Here is a 14,419-nt window from a genome sequence, read left to right as displayed (position 1 = left end):
GCTCAATATAAATTAATTATTAAACAGAAAAACTATTCAATAAGCAGAAATATGTATATTTTACCAATTATCATCAAAACAAAATAAGATGTGCAGCCAAAAATTGCTGATTCATTCTACATGTGTCCAAACATGTTCTCTGCTGATTCCTGAAAAAGTCTTCCTGTAATGGACGCCGTGTTGAACAGACAAACAAGGCCAACGTTCAATGCACAGGGTACCCCGTTAGGTAAGGGTTGGTTAAATTGTGACCGGACATGAGTGTAGACTTCATGTGGATTTGGAAAAAAAAAAATAGGTCAGACACTTTTGAGTTGGATCCAGGAGGATATATATGAGCAGGAGGGCAGGTAGTCATCACAAGAAGACCAACACACCAGAAGACACCTGCTGAGATTACTGTTCAGCCATCAACCATGAGGGTTATCAACATAGTAAGTGTTACTTTTATGTTTTTATGCATCCTTTCTGAAATAATTATGGGCTAAATGTGTCTGTTTTATTATTAAATGCAGGGACCAGATCCATCCCTGGCATATCGGCCAAATCTGGACCCCTCCAAGGAGAAAGAAGATTACAGGAACTTTGTGGTAGGTTCAAGTATCTCTTCAGCCTTAATATTTTTTAATGCTGCAATAGTGAAAACTTATATTTAACGATTGTAATTATATATTCTTCTATATCATTAGCTATGCAGAGGAAGAACATATTTTTCCAGCACAGAATTATTTCACTAACTCCGGTTAAACATTTTTCTTTCAAGACTGAAATACCTCTTAATGGATCAAAATAATATTGTCATTCTTTTTCTGGGTTGAAAAATATCTTATTTGTCATATAAATGAGCAGTTTAAGATTTCTGCTAGAATTGAGGATTTTTGCTGTTGAAGCAGGTGTTTTCATTTGCATGAGAAAACAGTGTTATATTAATTTATAAAAAAGATGATTGCGTCAAAAAGGAAATTTCTTTAATCCCCGTTGCTACAATAGGTGGTGTTACCAAATATACTGAGGAGCTGGTTCTTGTGTTGTAGGATGGAAGTCTCATCAACAGAGTCTTTAAAACGTACAGCCTGATGCACACCAACCAGACGGTGGACTTTGTGAAGCAAAAGGTGAGAAAATAAGCAACAATAATTTTGTTGCTTTGTTTCAGCAGCTGTTCCTGCAAAATACAAATCCTCTTTAGCCTAAATCAGTTATTTTACAAATTTGCATAGTCATTATTTTATCATAATTTTTTGTTAATAAACATCTTCTGAAAATAATTAAGACACTATTTTCTATGTTTCTGTAAAGTCAAAATAGGAGAAGAAAAGTCTGAGAGGTTTAGGAGCCTTTGGACATGAAAGGAAAAGCCTTTTCTGTAATCACACTGCACCTTCTTTGCAGCACGCTCAATGGACCCAATGCAACCATTTTAAGATGGGAATGATGGACGCCATCATGTCTCTGGACCAACTGGTGGACGAGTCCGACCCAGACGTCGACTTTCCCAACTCCTTCCACGCCTTTCAGACTGCTGAGGGCATCCGCAAAGAACATCCGGACAAAGGTTTGCCTCTGAAGTGAGACACTGACTGAAAATAACTTCTTCTTAAAAACAAGATAATTTAATCAACCGTATCTCCTCAGACTGGTTCCAGCTAGTGGGGCTGATCCATGATGTTGGGAAAATGATGGCCTTGTGGGATGAGCCGCAGGTATGATACAGATCCTTTGGGCTTTTTTCTCACTTCAAGACCTCTTTAGTCATTTTATTTAATTAGCTAAAAGTGTTTTCATTTGAATTTACATAAGGTACAAAACGCATAAAAGTCAAAAATTTCAAAAAGAATAATTATAGTGCAGCAAGGTCGAACATTTTCCTTTTTGAGGCTTTTTTTATGGCAGTTATCTGTGTGTGTTTCACAGTGGGCTGTAGTGGGAGACACGTTTCCTGTGGGCTGCAAATTTCAAAGTTCCATAGTTTTCAGAGACAGCACCTTCCAGGACAACCCTGACGAGAAAAACCCAGAATACAAGTAAGCCTTCGCAGCTTAAATACTCACTGCTTTATGAGGGAAGTTTTACCGTTTGGATACAAATCAGACTCAGATTAAAATGCTGCTCATATAAAAATAAAATATATTTCTATTTTATCATTTTATAGATTGAATATATCTAATAAAAAGAATACCGTAATTTGACATATTTAGTAGCATTTTTTTTAAAACAACTTTGTTCAATTCAAATTCAAAAATACTTTAGTAATCCAGAAGGTAAATACTTTAAATAATTATCTCAATCGTGCAACTTTGAAAACCTGGTGGTTATTGAGAATGACAATGATTAGGTTATAATAAAGCAGTTCTAACATTTTAGTATTTAAAACGAGAAATGATCGATAACATCCAGATTTAATCCAATAGTGAAACAGCATCAGAAACAAACAAAAAAATAAATAAAATAATCAAATATTACTGTATTTCCTTGCTCGTAGTTTGCTTTCCCTATTGATCGGTCAACAGGAAGCAAAAACTATAGATAAGCATTTTCTAAAGTGCTTGTGGCGCCCTGGGTGGTCAGCCTCAACTCCCATATGAAGAACAAACCAAAAGAATCAGCAGTAAAAGTCCATTTCAGTAAACAAGGTGACAGGCATTAAAACAAACTATCTACTTTTATCTGTAGAAACCCAGCTGCTTTCTCTTTCAAACACTCTGCTAAATAATATATTTTTAAAGAGCTAGAAAGCTCTTCTACTTTACACTGATGCAGCTGAGACAGCACCCCTCAGAAACACAACTAGAATGAAGACTAAGAATGAGGGACAGTGGAGGAATTAGGATTCAATGTGAAACTATTTGAATTTCTGTCCTTTTCTCAGGACTGACTTTGGGATCTATGAACCCAACTGTGGTCTGGACAATGTGCTGATGTCCTGGGGACACGACGGTAAGCAAAATGCTCACATTTAGACCAGTATCCTGCAGGTTCTGCTCAATTTGGGCAGCATGATATATTTAGAGCAATGGAGAAAGTTATTAGAGCACACTTTGCTTTGCTGGGATGGAAATTATACATTTTATTTCCTTCTCCACATCTGGACAGATCAACTCATTTTATGGGGTCAAGCTTTCTAAATGAGAAGTCTGGTTTCTGTATTTATATTGTGCTTTAATCCTTCAGAGTATCTCTACAGAGTCATGAAGTTCAACAACTGCCTTATCCCAGAGGAGGTGCGTAAATATGTTTTAATATATTTTAATATAAAAATAATTTTCCACCTAATTAGATATGTGCAGCCAACCATTCTCCTGTATTTTCTTATCAGCAGTTTTTTTTATTCTTTTTGTTCAAGGAAGTGTGGTTTTGCATTTCTCCTCAGGGTCTGTACATGATTCGCTTCCATTCCTTCTACCCCTGGCACTCTCATGGAGATTACACCCACCTGTGTAATAGTAAAGACCTGCAGATGCTGCCGTGGGTCAAAGAGTTCAAGTGAGTACCTTCCTATTTCCTATCCACTGTTAAAACACAGGCGGACGAGGCTCTCAGCAGGGATCTAACCACCTTCTCCGTTTCTACAGCAAATTCGACCTGTACACAAAAACCACAGATTTGCCCAACGTGGACGAGCTGCGACCTTATTATCAGTCCCTGATCGACAAATACTGTCCTGGAGTGCTGAACTGGTAAACCAGAAGCAGGACGGACATCTGAAATCAGAAGCATGCTTACAAAGTGTAAATATGAGTGACTTCATGCTTTATCAACACTTAAGCTGGACTTAGTGCTTTAGCAAGTTATCGCTTTCTGCTTAAAGGAACTTTTAATCTCTGCAGCATACAGGAAACTGCTGAACTATCACAAAGCTTACAGTAGACAGATGCATGTGCAAAACTTTTTATTTTAATGTATTTTAACAAGTAAAAAAAAAAATCTATATAAAACTACGTCTCTTGTGGTCTTTTTGTTCTGATACTTAAATATATACAGAAAAAACCATGGATATAGCTCAGCACAGTGATGGAGGTGAAAGCGCAAAAACACAGAAAACAGTGAAAATATTTACTTCCTCAGTAAAATGACCTGAACTCCAAACTTTGGATTCCATATTCTGGTTAAATGATTTTCAGTCTCAACATATGAGGATGTACAGATGATGCAGAGTGGAGGCAGCAGACATGGTGGTTGATGAAGAAGAAAGAAATGCTCTTTGGCTTTGGTTTTAAGGCAGGTGGAGATTAGAGTCTGAAACTTCCTCAAAAACTTTCCTCTAGAACCTCATCTTTCTTCATCTCCTCCTCCTCCTCCTCTTCATCCTCATCCTCATCAGTCTCACTGGCTGCCTCTTTTCCCTCCTCCTTCTTTTCATCTCCAGTGTTCTTTTCATCCTCTTCTTCCTCTTCCCCCCGCTGTCTTTGTTTTTCCTCTGGATGCCCTGACAAGCTTTCATCTGTCTCCTCAGTATGTTTGCTCCCTTTTTCGGCCATTTTAAGGGGCTCTACACCGTGTCCTGCTTGTTTTTTCCTGCTGTGCAACCCCTGGAGTAAACAGAAGGTGGTGCTGCAGGCAATGAGAGTCCAGATTAGTGTGTGGGCAGGAACACCTCTGACCTGAGATCGCACCCACCTCACGGCCTGGGCAACAGTGTTGTTAGAAACCCGACGTGGGGCTGATTTGTCCTGCAGAAAAAAAAAAAAAAAAAAAAAGAGAAAAAAAATGTAACCCTTTTCATTGAGATGCCTGGATGTCTGCATTGGAGAGTACGATAAACCTAAAACAATAAGCTTTCTCTCTTTATTACCTCCTTCTAAAACATTATTTACTTTAAAATATAGTGGCGCTAGTGGCCTTTAACAGGAGAAGAAGGAACATGGAGGAAAGTTCTCAGTCTCAGGATCCAAACCCAGAAAGGCTGTCGAGAACTTTGTTGTCCATTGCACTGCTGCACCGCCACCATACCCAGGCTTTTAGTTAGCAATGCGTTCAGTCGTACAGTAGACAAAACAGGTCAGCCCCTCAGGAATGGGCAATCGTTTGGGTTCTCTGTTAGCCTGCAAGAACCCAAATGACTTCCTAAGGGGCTATCCTGTTCATCTGTTTTAATTTGCATGTTTTCTAAGCAAAAATAAGGTTTTGTTTTTGGTCTACTCTATAAAGCTTCTGACTACAAAATGGAGGTGACCAAAATTCCCCCATAAGAATGACCTTAACTCGTCTCAAGGAGTCTCCGAATATGTGTCGGAAAAGTGAGAAGAAAACACCTGGTGGAGAAGCTTAAAGTTAGTCTGGGTTGAAAAGCTGAGCTCACCCTTTAAATAAGAGGGGAGCTCATCTTTGTCATCTCAAACACTGAGCTATTCTGCGACATAATGGGATGTTTAGGTCGATTCCAGTTGTTGTGACTGAGCTGATCTCTACTGAGATAAATATAATCCAGTAATCAAGGTTTTCATTAAAAAACAAGAAGATGGGGGTTTGACTGAGGGGGGGCGGGGATCCTAACACGAGGATAAAAAAAAAATTAACAGGAGAATTTTAGATTGTGATTCAGAGCTAGTTATGTTTGGCTAATTAATTATAATGATTTGTGAACATTGTCTTTCAGGCTTGGGTGTGTTTTTCCTCTTGAACATTTGACATGAGAGCACGACATTAAAAAGAAGACAATGCAGAGAAAGCGGCGAGACAAATGAGTGATACTTGGTTATAAATGGAGTTTCGAAAATGTAACATTTTTGGAGTTTGATGCACTTGGCATAACAATTTTTGTCCTTTTTATAACGATATCAGAATTATATTGCATCGACTGTAATTAAGTATATATCATGATATGAGTTTTGGTCACATCGTCCAGCTCCATTACATTTATGCAATGGATATTATTAGAAATTTGATCTTCACTTTAGAAGGGAATTGGGGTTTATTCTAACTTTATTAAGACTAATTTTATCTCACAGAGAGAAAGAAAAGTACCTTAAGGCCAAACTGGCTGAGCATGCCCTCCAGGAAAGCGTTGCCCAAGTGCACCCTGGGATAGAACTCTTCATCATAGACCCTCCTCCACCAACGCTCTGGATAAGACCTGCAAGGATCCAAACAAGAAAATGCTAGAGATGTGAGGCATGGATCAACATTTATCTATGGCAAAGTTTGTTTTTTTGTGATGAAAAAAAAGGAAAAATTGGTAAATAAACTATTTTCTGAGTGAAAATCTACAAACTTTAAATAACAATTGAAGTTTTCCCCAAGATGATGTGGAGATACAATAGATCTGATGAATATTAAGCTTTTTATTTCCACAACTCTGTTATGAAAGAAGTGAAATAAAAGGCAAATGTTTCAGCACCGGTGGAGAGAGGAAGGAAGGCAGAGTACTGACCCGTCAGACTTTGGTTCAGTGAACCAGTATCTGTAGCGGTGAGCTCGGAGGTAGGCGGGCGGCTCCTCGTGAAACGGATACTTGGAGACATCCGTCTGAATCAGTTCAATCACTGCAGGAACAGAAGGCAAACTTGAAGAGAACCATTTGTCCCTTGCTAAATAAAAAAAAAAGTTTATAGATTTCTTTGACCTAGCTCTATCTAAAGCCTCTGTCACACTTTGACGATTTAGACCAGCGTATGTCTGATGTACGAAAAATCTGGCTAAAAACCCTGGCATACGTTGGACAAGTTAAGGGTACAATATGTTTTGTAGGCCAGTTTCGTATAAGTTATGAGCTCGCTGGCGTACATCGACATGCTCATAAGTTACAGGTTAGTTATTTAATTGTTGATATTTCTTATGTGTAATTACTCATAATTCGTGGCGTTTAGCTTATTCAAAACCTATTAATAACTTCTGTATAACTTATCAAGAACTTATCTCCAACGAATATCAACGAATTTGATGTGTTCTAGATGACCTCTGACTGTGTTTCTAAGTTAGAGCTATTGTCTAATAGCGTATTGGCAGTGTTAAGGTGTAAAAGAGGTTCACAGGAGGAAACCGTCTGTATTTCGCCAGACTTCATCACCATCATAGTGTGAGCGGGGAGGTGAGGGTGAAGGATCCTTCCTGTGTTTACGCCCACGACCAACAGACTTCCGAGCAGACATGACGCTGAATCTGCTGCGACTGCAAACCTTCTTTCTTTCTTTGTATTTTTTTTGGGTGGGCAGTAGCTAGGTTAATATCGTGATCAAAGATATGTTTTTATGCAGGCAGGGCGCATCGCTGCCCCCCTCAGGACACTGGCCTGATGATATTTCATGGGCTTTATGGTGCCATGCATTATGTACAAGTTGGGCTGTTGTTGGACATAAGTTCTGGACTCGTTATGAATGCTTTATATACATGCCCAAAATTGGAAAAATACTGGCATATGCCAGCATTTTAAAACATTCTGTGATGTCAGGTATACGCTAGCTAAATCGTCAAGGTGCGACAGTGGCTTAAAGAGCAGAAAAAAACTTGCAATGTTTGGCACCTTCTTTTTTGCCCTGCAGGAGTCGGTACATCAGACTGGTAAACCACGGACTCTGGTTCTGAGGGCCCAGAGCTGCAAACCACATCTGCCAGTCCAGCCGAGGCTGATGCGGCGTCACCACAGGAGGAGATGCGCTCATGTTCCCCGGCTTGTACATGAACTCGATTTCCTGCAAAGACAAAACCGAAACTTTAAAGACAAACAGCTCAGCTGCACAAACAGATTCTGCTTAAACCATCATCTCACCGTCCAGGTGTTCCCATCCATGCTTCCTTCGATGACCACCTCCGGCCTCCCGCCGACTCCCGTCATCCTTCTGAACAGGCCGTAGGAGTTGACCAGCTGGTAGCGGTCCACCAGACTGTACGCCTCACGCACCCCGGGCCACAGCCTGGCGTGAGAGTCATACTCTATATAACTATACGGCACCTGAAAGGATTCAAATAAAAAAATACTGAAAACTGCAAAGAGGTGCTGCAGATCTTTAAAAGACTGATCATACATCTGGTTTACCCAGCACCCACCAGACTGACTGCAAACATGGCCACAGCAGCAGTGGCGAACAGCGTCCACTGGATCATCCTCAGAAACCTCTTCAGGAAGCCAGAGACGCAGGAACACCTGCACATGAGTTCACATTATAGGAGGAGCAACAAACACGCCTGGGAGACAAAGAACGGCTCGATACCTGAACATGGATGTGACCAACTCCCAGGTGAGCGAGACCACACCGATCCAGATAGAGGGGATGGTAACGGTCTTCAGAAACTGGTTAAACTGATGGAATGTGAATGCTGCCAAGGTAAAAACAAAGCAGTGAGGTGGAGATCTTTGTTGATGTTTATTGGAGGAACTGGAGCAGAGTAACCTACCTGTTCGAGAGGAGATGGCGTTCTTCACAGAATCCACCTGCAGATCGAAGCAGAGGATCGTTCCAAAGATCAGGAGAGCCCAGACCAGCAGCTCCAGGAAGTAACCAAGCCACAGCAGCCACTTGGAGTCTAAAACAAAAATATATGTTTAAATGTTTTCTGCAAACAAAATCCTCTTTAAGGCTCTGATCATCACAACAGAGAAAAAAAAAATAGATGTTCTGTTTTTTAAAAGAGCACTGGGTTTTATATAAACCTTTTAAAAAAAAAAAAAAAGACATTTTCAAGATTTCTTTCTAGTTTTGAAAAAAAAAAACTCAACATTTGAGACAGAATACAGACTTAGCTGCTAGAAAAGCATTAATCAGTGGGTTAAAAACCCACTGAATCACGAGACAAAAAAGAAAATCTGTAATCAGATATATGATGAGTAAAATGTGAGAATAGGTTGTTAAAATAACAGATCAGTGTAGCATTCACTGCATTTATTCTCCAACCTTTAGAAAAACTGAAAAACAAACCCTTCTTCTCTCTGATCTTAATGTATTTGTTCCATCCTAATCTAGAGCAGGCAAGGCTTTCATTGATTCTCAGCTCTACAATGACTTCAGTTAAAAGCAACTTAATTAAAATTCATCATCTTTTTTTAGTTACTCTAAAAGATGAACAATCCCTCCACAGTAAAAGCTTTGCTGGATCGTACCGTTTTTCTCGTCTACGGACTTTTCTGCTCTGCAGAGCCAAAAGTTGACATGGCGGTCGTCCAGCAGGGACACACAGAGGGCCAGCGTCAGCAGGTTGAAAAAGTTGTAGTTTCCTGATAAAATGATGAGAACCTGAAGAAGCACCTATAAAGAAATCAAAATAAATAAATAATCAGATTTACAAAGGTTGTTTCTCATAAAGGTGCATCTTATTTTCATCTGGAGCAATCTGTCTGGTAAGCTGGAAACCAAAATGTTATTTTTTGTTAGGAAAATGTATATATATGAAATTTATATTATTATGTATATTTTGTTTAATTCGAAGAAATCTGTCAAAAGGCTTTAGTCGGTGTCTGATTCAGGGAGGTTTGGTCAAAAAGAAGAAGGAACAAACTATCTGAAATTACTACAGAAAAGCTACTTTTATGCTTTTCAAAGGTGTGTTGGATGGAAAATCTCTATCATTGAGGGAAATTTATTTTCTTAGATATTCACAGAAAACCTGCAAATTATACTCCAACCAGATTTCAGTAGTGCAGCTTTACTTTTTACATGGTTTATACAGGAAGGAGGAACTCTAATGTATTGCTTTTTAATGCTCTTAGAAATAATTTTAATGCCATAAATAGGTATCCATTACTCTCATATATAGCTGGCTTTAGGATCAACCAGGAGCAGTTCCACACAAACACGTGGAACCAGTTAAATCTGATATATTGGACAAAATTTTATTTTTTATAAAGCATTTTAAATGCCATGATAATCACATTTAATGAATTTTAATGCCAATTAAGGCCTTAATTTAAAAAAAAAAAATCATAATTTAATGACTTTTAATGACCCACAGAAACCCTGTTTTAAGTTCAGCCTAATAACGAAATAATTCCTGTGCACAAATTTCTACGTTAAACCTTAAATTTGGTTTGGGGTGAATGGAGTCCTTTTAGTTTTCTAAAGGATCTTTTCCAGGTATTTTGGAACATTACTGCTCTATCGAGCTCAGCTCACATCATTTGATAAAAATGCTTTTTTTGTTTGTAAAGCCGCTGATCTATAACTCGAAGCACTTTGATACTTGAACCCAAATGTCTTTGGTCTAGCATGTATAAAACATTAAAGAGATCACAATTTAAAGGTTAAAACATTTTTTATACCAACAAAGTTATTTGAAAATAGCATCTCTGAAAATAAGTGTAAGGAGGAGAATCAGCTGAAGGATGATGTATCGCTGTGGTCCTGCATCAGCTACTGAGAGGAAAAAAATAACTTTTATCTGCTAAACATTTATTTCCAAACATGTTTTGATGATTTCACCTATTTTCCAAGCAAATAATGTAGAGATATTAAGTCATGGACAACAACAAAGACTGAAAAACAATAAAAAAAATTAGATAATCTGAAAAAACCTAAATGCAAAGTATTCAAGAAGTGTTTTTTCCAAACTTCTGTAGAATACCTACAACCATTTGGCTTTTCTCATAAAGCAAATAGATCACTTTTGAATTTATTCTCACCTGCAAATAAAAGGCCCCGAGCCGCAGCCGTCGGAGGGGACTGAAGAAGAGCAAAGGGACGGGGATCTCTATAACCAGTGCACCCACTACGCTGAGCTTCTGCCACCAAACTGGCAGCTGGTGGGCAAACCAGGCCAGCGGAGTCGGGATGCACTGAGTTTCATAATGATACGTCAGAGCTGCTCGACAGACACGGACAGAAAAGAGGCAATCAGTCAGAGAGAGCTTCCAACGAAACCCACAAACATCCCCCAGCTTTTTAACGGAACCACTTGTACCTGTGAGGCCCCACCATGTGGGACAGCGTGAGGTGAGCTTCACCACGCCAGAAGCAAACATCAGCCTGAAGAGCAGCCAGCGGATCAGCCAGAAGGTCACACGGTCGTGCTCTCTGCCCGCTCGAGATCCCCGGATTAAAGTCAGGGGGGCGACGAGGATACAGAGGAAGCCCGTCTCAAGGAGCAAGTTGTCCCTGAAGGGCAGAAAATAAAAATGAGTTACACATAAAGATAAGCAAAACATTGGTATGATGACAAAGCAGCATTGAATTACTTGTGGAAACTCGTGCTCCTAGAACTGGAACAAAGTTTAATGCATTACAACCACAAGCTTCAATGCATTTTAGCAGGAACTTCAATAAAATCGACTTGAGACTTAGGCTATGTTCACATAGCCTAAGTCTCATATGTTTGCCCATATGCGACCTGGATCTGATCTTTTCATGACAGTCTGAACAACACAGATCCAATTTTTTCCAATGCGACCCAGGCCGCTTGGCTATGTGGTCCTGAATACGAATCTGATCTTTTCAAAAGCCAGGTCGCATTCATCCGACCTGAATGTCATTAATACCCGACAAAGCTCACTCTTCTGGTTCTTGCTACACAGAAGTGGCAAGAAAAACAACAACAATGGTGGAAGATAATGCGGAGTAGTATTTACTTTTAACCATCTTGGATAGATTGAGTTTTTAAGGTTGGGAAAGATCGCTATCTGTTCTCCAGCACTACCATCCATGTTTACTTCCGTAAACACAGAGCACGCTTGCTTGTGATGTCATTGCATCCTCTACTTCACATGCAGGACACTTAGGTTGTATGAATGCAGTTCACACAGGAGATCAAATACAATTCGCATATATATGGAAATGTGAATGGAAACGCAAAAAAAAAAAGTCGGATTTCACACAAAAAATCGGAATTGAGCATCAAGGCCTGCAGTGTGAACGTAGCCTTAGACACATTCTAGTCAACCCACATCTGATCAACATATATTCAGAGATGTCAAGTAACGAAGTACAAATACTTAAGTACACTTTTTAGGTATCTATACTTTACTCCGTTACTTGTTTTTATTCCTACTTACTTCTACTTGTTATATTTTAATACAAGTATTTGCACTTTCTATTCCTTACATTTTAAAAACAAACGTTACTCGTTACTCTTGGCTTCGGATTAATGTTTATAAATATTTATTTTATTTGCTCCATCCAATGCAAATCATTGGCGCCATCCACATCTAGTGAAAATTTATGTAATAGGATGAGTCATATAATGCAAACACTCATTGGTTAGCTAAAGGAAATCATCAGAAGCAAGCAGGTGTTCATCAAACTGCAAGCGTGAATTGTCTATGCCATGCTACAATGTAGGATTCAGAAAAAGATGTCGAAATGTCTGAAAGGTCAAACACGGGCGTGAGCGTATCGGGAGATGGAGACCAACACAACCTCCATCATCCTTGGCCCAAATTTTTTGAAATAGTCGAAAAATTGAGCTTTCAATTCATATAGTGGCATCTGGCTGTTTTTTTTTTTTTAAGGTTACTTTATACTTTTTATACTTTAACTCGTTTTTGGAGAACATACTTTTTTAGCTTTACTTGAGTAAATAGGTCAAGTTGATACTTCAGCATTTACCAGAGTGTTTTTAAACTGCAGTATCTATACTTCTACTTAACAGATGTGTTACCTAGATCAAATAAAGAATCTGTCCAGACTTGAAAAATTAGACACTCCTCAGCTTGAGAATCCATTAATCTGTTTCCACCTCACCATGATGCAGTAATTTGTGCTGATCTGTTGCTTGAACCGCACTTTAATGTGGGGCTGTAACGTCAACGTCTTGCAGTCACACTTACCACTGGAAGTAGAGGAACACCTGGCCCACCTGTAATAGGAAAGCAGATGAGTGAAAATAAAAGCAAAAAAAAAAAAATAACTGGTTTAGGAGATCATAAACTCACTTGGTACATGGACAAGTACAAGGCCCAGAGGCAGAAGAAGACCAGGCTGTCTCTGAGAGCCTCCACCAGGGTGGCTGCCAGGCTGAGGGCAGCCCCAGTCAGACACAGCAGCTCCATGGCAGTCTGAGTGTCCAGGCCCAGGTGAGGCCCCAGCCACAACAGGGTGGGAGAGGACAGCAGCTGTTCCAGCAGAGGCTTCCCAGTGTAGCGGAGCTGCCAGCGGGCAGGGAGCAGCCCATTGTTCCCATAGAGACCTGCACATGAAGAATGACAGGAATGTTTCTGAGATTGGGATCGACTCTTTTTTTTTTTCTCCCCTCCATTTTTCTAGACTTAGACAGATTTATTTTGTCATTTTGCATACACAAGTGTAAACAAAAAGAAATTTAGTTAAGAACAGCTCTCTAGACAATTTCATTTTTTTTTAAAGCGCAGCCTTGAAAACAGTAAAAAAAATACATGAAAACAGAAATATAAACATTTCAGTATTTTATATAATAAAATATAATACAATAACCCCTTTTACATAACATTCAGCAGTCTAATGGCACTTCTGTTGCAAACTAATGTTTGCAGCTTTATCAAATATGGGTTAATATTTACTTTTAAAACTCATAGAAATAGGGACACGGGTTTGGAATTGAGCCGAAATGCATTGTGGGGGAAACAAATGACCCAGAGTGATGGAAATAAAACTTTTTTTGGATTCAATCCTACTTTCTTAATATAAAAATACTGTGTTTCAGATGTGCTTAAAGAATAAATAGCATATCATATAAATTATTATGTGATCATTTTCTACAGCAGGTTGTGTTTAAACTTAGCTCAGTGCGCAGATAAAAAGAAGTTTCCAGGCGGTTGCTCACCACGTAAACACTGTTACAAGTTTGCAGCTAGCAGAGCTAACACTGACCGCCGAGCAGAGAGAAAAGGGGGCAGGCTTCTGCCAGAGTCTCACCTGGTGCCTGAACGTAGAGGGAAACAAAAGCTACCATGTAAATGAGCGCCATGCACCAGAGGAAAAGGCGCCGAGGCAGGATGATATCCCCCATGTTGGATTTGCCTCTCCCAAACTCGGCTGGTCCAGAAGAAAGGAAGGAAGCTGCAACAGGACAAGCGGAATAGAGAGAAGCGGGAGACACGTATTAATCGGAACGTTTGCAGTACCACAGATATGCCGCCAGATGTCGCTGCTGCTCTATTCAAACGCGTGCAACATTTAAGGACCACTGGGAAATTTTGGTTACTGATAAGGTTCTCTGTACCATTTATTTTTATTTCACTAAAGTTCTGTTTCAGTTGTGATTTTTAATAAAAAGAAAAAGTGATAGCTTCAGTGGTATTGGTATGGGATTAAAGTTTTCATCAGCTAAATGTTGTTTTGAACCAAAATAATAATAATTTGTTGCAGTTTAATTTTTCTCATGCCGATTTAATTAAATCTAGTCATTTCCCTGTAAAATAACTTAAAATGTGTAATAATGTGTAATTCAATATTTTATTGAATCATAAATTTGCCTAATATGCAAGGGAATACTTTTATTTTACCCTTTGGTAAATATATAGTGTGCAATTAATTATTAGCTATTTCAGTTGTTTTTTGTTTGTTTTGTTGTTTTTTTTTTT

The 14,419-nt window shown here is 39.0% G+C and overlaps 2 protein-coding genes across 2 annotated transcripts; one reads left to right on the top strand and one right to left on the bottom strand.

Moving 5' to 3' along the window:
• Nucleotides 1–261: 261 nt before the first annotated feature.
• Nucleotides 262–3,735, top strand: miox (myo-inositol oxygenase). Its single transcript, XM_015384015.1, has 10 exons — nt 262–434; nt 516–590; nt 1,035–1,115; nt 1,393–1,555; nt 1,636–1,703; nt 1,915–2,024; nt 2,870–2,937; nt 3,172–3,221; nt 3,371–3,483; nt 3,573–3,735. Exons 1-10 carry the CDS (start codon nt 417–419, stop codon nt 3,679–3,681), a joined length of 855 nt encoding a protein of 284 aa, XP_015239501.1. The 5' UTR covers nt 262–416; the 3' UTR covers nt 3,682–3,735.
• Nucleotides 3,736–3,933: 198 nt separating this feature from the next.
• Nucleotides 3,934–13,957, bottom strand: lmf2 (lipase maturation factor 2). The gene is made up of 14 exons (XM_015384014.1): nt 13,752–13,957; nt 12,794–13,047; nt 12,689–12,717; nt 10,828–11,021; nt 10,550–10,728; nt 9,035–9,179; nt 8,332–8,460; nt 8,148–8,253; nt 7,984–8,080; nt 7,706–7,888; nt 7,460–7,628; nt 6,371–6,482; nt 5,965–6,073; nt 3,934–4,670 (listed from the first exon to the last, which is right to left on the bottom strand). Exons 1-14 carry the CDS (start codon nt 13,843–13,845, stop codon nt 4,248–4,250), a joined length of 2,223 nt encoding a protein of 740 aa, XP_015239500.1. The 5' UTR covers nt 13,846–13,957; the 3' UTR covers nt 3,934–4,247.
• Between the last annotated feature and the right edge of the window lie 462 nt (nt 13,958–14,419).

The sequence above is a fragment of the Cyprinodon variegatus genome, unplaced genomic scaffold, assembly GCF_000732505.1.
Source record: "Cyprinodon variegatus isolate N-32 unplaced genomic scaffold, C_variegatus-1.0 Scaffold299, whole genome shotgun sequence".
NCBI lineage: Eukaryota > Metazoa > Chordata > Actinopteri > Cyprinodontiformes > Cyprinodontidae > Cyprinodon > Cyprinodon variegatus.
The sequence above is the reverse complement of the archived record's forward strand: the minus strand, read 5'-3'. Positions and strand labels throughout refer to the sequence as shown.

What these genes read in the sequence shown, in the direction of transcription:
- lmf2 (XM_015384014.1), bottom strand. Translation starts at nt 13,845, where the DNA reads ATGGGGGATATCATCCTGCCTCGGCGCCTTTTCCTCTGGTGCATGGCG. An exon ending in TGGATGGGAACACCTGGACG is followed by an intron (nt 7,629 to 7,705) that starts GTGAGATGATGG and finishes TTGTCTTTGCAG; the next exon opens with GAAATCGAGTTCATGTACAA. An exon ending in CCTGCAGGGCAAAAAAGAAG is followed by an intron (nt 6,483 to 7,459) that starts GTGCCAAACATT and finishes CTGTTCCTGCAG; the next exon opens with TGATTGAACTGATTCAGACG.
- miox (XM_015384015.1), top strand. An exon ending in TGGACTTTGTGAAGCAAAAG is followed by an intron (nt 1,116 to 1,392) that starts GTGAGAAAATAA and finishes CCTTCTTTGCAG; the next exon opens with CACGCTCAATGGACCCAATG. An exon ending in GAGAAAAACCCAGAATACAA is followed by an intron (nt 2,025 to 2,869) that starts GTAAGCCTTCGC and finishes TCCTTTTCTCAG; the next exon opens with GACTGACTTTGGGATCTATG.